At 44.9% G+C, this 8,479-nt stretch overlaps 1 protein-coding gene across 1 annotated transcript in view; it reads left to right on the forward strand.

Moving 5' to 3' along the window:
* Positions 1–4,904: 4,904 nt before the first annotated feature.
* Positions 4,905–8,479, forward strand: part of T265_14239 (hypothetical protein) — a gene marked incomplete at both ends in the record, with an annotated part of 28,745 nt that continues 25,170 nt past the window's right edge. The window contains one exon of the mRNA XM_009172710.1: positions 4,905–5,036. Coding sequence (XP_009170974.1) covers positions 4,955–5,036 — 82 coding nt within the window. The remainder of the gene's footprint in view (positions 5,037–8,479) is intronic.

An 8,479-nucleotide genomic window follows, 5' to 3' on the forward strand; every position in this document is an offset into this window, starting at 1 on the left:
ATTCAGAGAGTCTTGGACTAGACGTTCGGCTAAAGGAGAGCATTATACCTCAAGGCCACAGTGGGTGCAGCTGTTCCAATAGCTGACCCTGACTGCCATAATTAAACCATTGTGCCATTTAGCAAAATAGAGTCGTTTGCAAACAACTTTGGTTTTGCGAGAGGCTCACGTGGAACCCAGCTATATCTCACGTTTGTGATGTCTCCAGGCAACTGTATGTGCTATACCAAGCCACCTCATGTTTCAGTTGCTACGATATTCGAGATATCACGATACACGTATGATCGTATTGCTCTACTCATAAGGTTGCTGAAAATTCGCCGACACCCCAGGAGCCGCTTTGCCCTCCTTGGGGCTCCTCAGGTAGGCGCAGTCCCCGAGTTTCCATCAACCTTATGTTTTACTTGAAACCAAATTGCACGAAATTAGCGCATATACACACATTTGCAAACAAATTCGGTTTGGCGAGAGGCTCACCTGGAAACCAGCTGAGTCTCTCGTTTGTGATGTTTCTAGGCAACCAGGCAAACCAGGCCGCCTCATGTTTCAGTCGCTACAATATTCGGGATATCGCGACGCACCTATATTCGTAATGCACTACTCATAAGGTCGAAGAATTTTCAGCAAACTTATGAGTAATGCATTACGAATATACATTGTGCCATTTCTTCCATTGAATAGAGCATTCGTCTTTCCAAAAGGAGATTTAGAGGGTTCCTGAGCATGCTTTTTACCCATTGTCTTTGTTAAGTAATCGCAGTGATCGCTGACCGCTCGACCGCTACCGGTGACATTGGTACATCCAAGTCCGATCCCATAGCAACATGTAGTTAAAACGTGGCTGTGTCGAAAAAGCGTACACGTTATCCATTTGACTTTGAAAGGCGGAAGATCGATTGACACAGCCACTGAACACAACCTATTAGGGACAATCATCACGCTGTGCTAATCTGAGCAGCCATTCTTCAGTCCGGCAATCGTCCTGCTGGTTAGCTCACAGGAAAGTGGGATTCAAATGGCCTCACCAACAGTGTTTTCCTAACCTTGGCCACACCGGACAGCACGACGGCACACGTTAGAACAATTGAATTGTGGCACCCTAGCAACAGTCCGTCCCCTAACCGCTAAGGACCTCGTATTTGGGCAGTACTAAGGGCGCGCGAGACCTGTTGTACAACTTTCAAATGAAATGTATATCGAAATGTTTTTACACACCTGCAGGAGTGTATCGATTATTTACATGCCACCTTAACCAAAATCGATTACTCTTGTAGCCACTCTACATCAGTGCATGTGGTTCGTAGACTGTACAAATGACACAGTGGGGCTATGAATACCACGACTGGCTTAGTAAGCACAGATCACTTGAGATACTGACGAAGACTCATCACTCGTCAGAAGTTTCGATAAATTGCCCCAGACTTACCACTCAGGGATATCATGGCACTTGGCGCTTGCCAATCGATTACACTTTTGAACAGGAGATGGTGAACCAATGGACGACTTGCATTTAGGTAAGTTGTTAATAAATATGTGGGTGAGGTGAGATGGCTCAAGTGGTTAGAGTGCGAATTTACTGACCAGAAGGTCCATAGTTCGAATCCGACCTCTGCCTCTCGACTTCCCCTGTCTAGGCTTGGGCAACCTGGCAGTATCCTAGCCCTCGTGGTTCCTTCGGGTAGCATGGCAACTAGGCACCGGAAGGGCGTTACAGCTGAGCGATTTTTTTCTAAATTTGTGGATAAAATTTGCACTATTTCTCGCTCGAAACCTCACACCACACACAAGTTAGTAGTCCAGAGGCGAACATTTCTAGGAACATAATTTACTGGACTGTAGGCGAGTCTATGTAGATGGGAAACAACTGGTAGTCTACTTGGGGGTGAACTGTTCGTTCTGTTGCCAGACAACCTCCTTTCGTAGCATAACGTGTGCATACATGGGTTGGTCAGCTGGCCTGAGTGACGGAATAAAGAGTGCCGGAATAAAGAGTTTCCACGAAATGTTTGCTTTCTATGAGGTGTTAAACGCAGCAACCTAAGAAACAAAGCCACACACCACGAGGACAATTTGACGTGTATTTGACGAATATTCTTTTACTCAGCTACACATGAACGGATGGCTCGCCCATCGACCAATCAGTTCGTTCCGCCTGATTTCATTCTCCTTGGGAAGTCAGAGGACGTCTCCTAAAAAGGATGATTCCAGCAGTTTGTGGCATTCAATTCCTTCGTCACCAAGTGACTTTTAATTTGCGAACAATGCTGAAGGTATAAGTTTGCGTGGAGTGTCTACGGCTAGTCTATTGCGGAAATTTCAGGATCACCTGAATGGGGATTTCATCCAGTAAGAACAGCCAACGTATGCTGAAAAGCTGAAAAGCATTCTTATTGGGGATCGGCGACGCACATCTCACGACTTTGTGGGGGTGACTTGTAACCAAACGATTAAGTGTTCTGACTACTTGCCTGGAGGTCGTGGGTTCAGTACTCCTTGCGCGAACGCACGTTCGCGTGTCACAAGTCCCTGAGACAATTCAAACGCACAACCCCTACGCTTAAACCATGGAAAATAAGGGGAAACTCAGACTATTTATGGTAAACGGAAGTAAATGTCTAGATAGAGTGCTTGTAGTTCGCATCCCGCCCACCCACGCCTACGTGAAGTCTGAAAATCACCTGACTGACCTCATTTAAACTAACGACAAACGTAACGGTGTTATCAAGAAAAGAGAGCGGTTTTTTCTCCTCCATCGGCTAATGGATCTTTTTGCTCTTGACGTGCACCTGACTTACGTTTCCGCTCAGTCAAAATATGAACTTGACGGAACACACTACTCACAGGGTTGCTGAAATATCTTCAGGAGCCCACAAATGAGATGTGTGGCGGCCGGGTGCAACACATTTAATTGATTGAGCCGGATTCAGTTGATGCTCGTGTCAAAAGCACATCAGTGTGGAGAAGAGAGTATTTGTCGAAATCTGTCCGATTTGGATTCAGGTAGAAACTCGGAGATTGCCCTCACCCGAAGAGATTCAAGGACTGCGGGTCGCGGGTTATCGAGCTTTTCTCAGGAATCTTATGTGTAAGTAGTATTGTGAGTAGTGTTTTCCGTCAAAAAATATACGGTGATATCTCGACCCAGCCATCTAGAATACAAGCTGTTCTAGACAAAACTCTAATAAAAACCTGAAATATTTCGATTTTTCAGGCAAACCCTAGGTGATGTTGATTTTCCCTGCATCTATTTTCCAAAAAATCTAAACCGTAGTTTTTTAGTCTCTGAAGACAACACCGGTTACGTAGTCCACAGGTCCAATGAAGACCCCGTGTCTTCCTTTATGCCACAGTTCATTCGGATAACCTGTGTGTGAGTTTCATCCCAATGGGCTGCTCGCTCTGTTTCTCGGTTACAAGCATTCACACGATAACTTGCTACCAGTCTTTTTCATAAAGGTTGCTGAAAACGCTTCGACAGCCCATGACCGGTTTGACGCTTCTTAAGGCTCATCAGGTTAGCGCACTCCCCGAGTTTCCGTCAACCTTATGTTCTACTTGAACCCAAATTGGACTGTTTTCGAGAAATACACTCAATGGCGAATCAATTAAGTTCTCACGAGAGACTCAACTGAATCTGCGCCTACCTGATGAGGCCCAAGCAGGGCGAAACCGGTCGTGGGCTGTCAAAGTGTTTTCAGCTACCTTGTGAGTAGTTTCCTTTATGAAAATATAATGCGATGTCTCGAATATCGTGCCAACTAAATCATGATGCGACCTGTGTGCAGCACACTCAGTTGTAGAATATCATAGACGAGAGATTCATTTGAGTCTCTCGTGAAAACCAAACTGATTTGCTACCAATCTGTTGAAAACGTGTCTCGAACTCAATTTCGACAAACACCTTTTTTGTTATTGAAAAATTCTGGCGATAAGTTTGTGGAACACACAAATTTCTGAACGGCAAACACAAATCCTGTTGGCATTGTCGGGCAGGTAGTCACACATAGACGGAATGNAAGCACCTGCCCGTCCCATCTCTAGTTTAGAACTGCCTACGCTAACTTCCTTCAGGCATTCAGATGACACCGAATTCTGGGCTATTGTTGGAGCCACAAAACAGGCCTGAAAGATGTCAAGTGCTTATCTGGCAAGCAGATCTATTCGAAAGAAATCTGACGGTTAGGTGGTGTGATGGAGAGTAAATTTATTGGCAATTCGCTTGTCGGAACAGTGACCTGGTAGTCGGTAGGTCGACGGTTTCTGTCGACCCCAGAGAATGTCGGTGAGACCTCATTTCACTACCTGTTGAATTCAAGACATTGCATTGAAGGTATCCGCGAAATGCTTAGCCGGGGGGTTGCATTCGAGCTTCACTTCCAGAAAGTTCATCAGGTGCTAAACTTATACCCATTTTCCCTTTCAGAGTTTCCAAGAACGAACTTTGTCTTCACGGTCCATGATAAACAATACCGTTTCCATACGTTCTTCTTAGTTATTCTGTTCTGTTCTCAAACTGCATTCGATCCAATTGCTTTAACAAGACATCCAGCTGGGGCATACATGTATGCATACATTTGTATCGTTCCGAATATCCTCTCCATTGTCGTTTGCATGTCCTTGAGACAACTTTCAATGCACGTCCCTTTTTCAAAAAAAAACCGTGGACTATTTCCGTTTCATCCGTCGCCTTAACCCGACTTTTGATTGATGAGCTAGCAAGCGTCCAGACGTCTTCAACCGTTTATTTTTTGCCTCTGTTACTAAATGTGGAGTGGATGGACAACTACTGACAAATATCATTCAGTTGCGTCATCTTTGTGCCTGACTGTTCGTTTGGGCAAACAGCGATAACAGATATGACTGTTTGTTTTTTGCAAAACAGGTCTCTCTGGCCCGGCCCAGTTGCGAATCGATCAAGGGGGCGAATTTGTATATTTGTGGACTTCCAAAAACCATGACAGAAAACGAATTGGAGAGGTTGTTTCAACAATGCGGCAAAATTATCACCTCCAGGATACTCTGTGATAACATTACAAGTGAGTTGATTTTCGCAGTGCACAACTTTCCTTTGTACTTGTGTTTTATGGGACATGTTTAGAGTACAGGTCATAGAGTTGTCCGTGAATGCCACTCGAGTCTGTGTATGCATGTGAGCAAATGAGAAACTCATTGGCACTTGACTGAGTTATTGAGTTTCATTCCATCAAATTGAAAACCTGAACTTAAATACCACTGGTTTCTTCGTTTACGGAGCGGATGTATTAGCATCCCAAGGTTGACGAAATGCTTACTCCTAGTATATGCACCCCCAGTACCGTGTGCAAACATATGTCATTCGGGTATACTGGGAAGGTGCCGTAGAGCTCGAAGGAAGTAATGGAGGTTCCCGGCACCCCGGTGTCATGAAGTCCTTCGTCGTCGAACATGATCCTTTTGGGTCTCCAACAGCATCCAAGGGAATGGGTTCCGCAAAGCCAGGAAACGCACAAGAATTCCCTCCTATCAATCGTCCTTCCCACGTGGAAAACGTTCATTTTAAAAGGCCAGAGCATTTGACAACCAATTCGGGGCTTAAAATAATCCACTTTTACGGCTCACCTTGAACGTTTGTGGCAGTGGGGGACGACCTTCAACCGAACAGCTAAGGAATTAGTTGAGGAGCTGCCTCCAAGAAGAAGCCATTGGTAGCTGCATCTTGGAGGGTGATTCTAGTCCTTCAGGGATATCATTCTGCCACATGCGATAGCCTCGCACAGAGAGATAACGGAAGCATTCCAATGTTCCCCTCTGATAATTTCGGCGATCTGCTCTGCTCTCATACGCACACATTTTTAGCGGCCAACCGTTCCACCGGTACATATTTTTCGCTGTTCACGGAATTCCCGTTTCAAATTAACCTTTTCACAACCCCAATGCCAAACCGCCAAACTCAACAGTTAGGTCAAATAGTGTTGATTCGTGAAATGCTCTCATTTGAATCTGGAATAGTGTTGATTCGTGAAATGCTCTCATTCGAATATGGGAGACTCACCTGGAACTCAGCTGGATCTCTCGTTTATGACTGAATGTGCTTCATCAGATCGCCTCATGTTTCAGTTAGCACGATGTTTGATATATCGGGGTACACTTTATAAACTTAATACACTACTCAATAGGTCGCTGATAACCCTTGGATAGCCCATAACTGGTTTCGCCCTACTTGGGGCTCATCAGGTAGGCGCAATCTTCAACTTTCTGTCAACCTTATGTTCTACTTGATCTCAAATTGAAAATATGTTGACAGTTAATCTCATCTGAATACGAAATTGGTTTCGATAGAAGACTCAACTAAATTCAGCCGGATATCTCGTTTATGAACTGCTAGTTTTCTTCGCTTGATCTACAGTTTCACGGAACGAACAAACTAATCGCATTTCTCCCGACTTGTGATAAAATTCGTTCATACAGCGCGCTCGCGAAGACCTCTGAAGCATACAAAGTTCTAAGAATCAGTCGTCATTTCAGATGAATTCTAGGTCAACGCGTTTATCTCATGTATATCGATTAACGCAGAAACCTGGAGTAATTAACGGACAAAACGAGAACCTGAATGATAAACAACTATCGAATAGTGATTTACAACAGGTTCTTGGAAGTTCACTCACCAATGTCACTCCATCGGGTTTGCACGCGGGTGTCCTACAGGCTCCACACATAGCTTCTCAACAATGCGAAGGCATCCGGTAGTTCGATCACGTTTGACCAGGAAATCCGACTTTGGTTACCTGGCCTCATATCAACTGTCCAGGAGGTAAAGATGATCAGTAAACACATGCCGAGAAAAAGCTGAAGTCCTATAACAGAATCCCTCTCGTTCCCTAGCAAGTATCGTGTCAGTATTCTTCTAGAGTGAGCAACTATTAGCTGGCAATTACTTTCCCCCTCCTAGTTGGGACCGAGTATCTGAATGAAATTGCTAGCGTATAATTTGAGAAGCAAGTCGAACCAAACGGTGTCACGTGACTTTACACTTGTCTGGAATTTAGATTTTTGCTTGTCCCAGTAAACGGCCGTGATCCGCAGGGAGATGGAGAATTCTAATGGACCGTGTGATCTTGAAATGTCAAGCTGATTTAAACATCTGTCTCTGGGGGGGGGGAGAGATTCGTTTCGGAGCCAATTTGATCTGCGATTTGTCTAATGGTGTATCCCTTCAGACGTTCACGGCTATGCGGTTTGGCAGCATAATCCCGTGTCTGTAGGGTTATTACGGGCATTCAAAAAAAACAAATGCTTGAAAGGAAATAAAATTGTTTCTGTAAGGAAACTACTCACAAGGTTGCTGAAAACTCTTCGACAGCCCACGACCGGTTTCGCCCTTCTTGGGGTTCATCAGGTAGCGGCAGTCCCCGAGTTTCCGTCAACCTTATGTTCTACTTGAACCCAAACTGTGAGTAGTTTCCTTTGTGAAAATATACTGCGATATCTCGAATATCGTGCCAACTGAAACATGAGGCGGCCTGTGTGCGGCACATTCAGTTGTAGAATATCATAAACGAGAGATTCAGTTGAGTCTCTCGTGAAAACCAAATTGATTAGCAAATGAGTGTATTCCTCGAAAACTGTTTCTGATTTGTAAAAAAACTGGGGACGAGATGGCTCAGTGATTCGAATGCGTGTTTACTGACCATGCCTACTTCTGGTGATATGGTGATGGGAATCGAAAGAATGCTACATTTGGATGATTTTTTGACAAAAATATAAATTACTCTCTTCTGAATAATCCTTCTGGTGAGTCCATACCAACGGGTGAGGAACAACTGGACTCGAGTTTCACTCAGTGCATCCTCGACCTTGCAGGGCTTTGAACTCCGGACAAGTGACATGCAAAATGAGGGTGTTAACACCTCTCCCTCTGCGCAAGCTAAAAATTATCACGTCTGAAGGACAGGTAAACGTGTTGATGCTCAAGCAGCTGTGGTTTGTCCGACATATCCCACGGCCTGGTTGTGTCGACCGATTGGTCCGTTTATCGGTAATTCCCAGTCAGTTAGCGCCAAGGGTGTTTGTTTGACCATTAACCGCTCTGATGTGATAACTTTGGTGCGTTTAGCGTTGATTGGCGGTGATTATAGGCTCGTTTCGCGTGTCACATGTTCGGAGTTCAAAACCCAGCGTGGTCCAGGATATGCTGAACTACTGATGAGCTCTTATAGGAGACCTATTCGAGTCCAGTGCTTCCCCCCACATTTGGTGCAGTCTCACCAGATTTCTTGCTACAGGACAGGGGGCAACCGTTCAAACAAGAGTCAGGTGAACGATGTGAAGAGAACCCTAGGAGTTCCGTAACCACCTACAACCACCCACAACAACTGTTTCACACAGTAAAGGTGATAAATGGAAACGCAGCACTATCGTGAACCTTAACCTAACTGGTCTTCACGTTCAGCTGTGACACCTTTCTTGTGTTTACCTGTCATGCCGCCCGAAGGAAGCCAGA

This window comes from Opisthorchis viverrini, assembly GCF_000715545.1.
Source record: "Opisthorchis viverrini unplaced genomic scaffold opera_v5_164, whole genome shotgun sequence".
In the NCBI taxonomy this organism is placed as follows: domain Eukaryota; kingdom Metazoa; phylum Platyhelminthes; class Trematoda; order Opisthorchiida; family Opisthorchiidae; genus Opisthorchis; species Opisthorchis viverrini.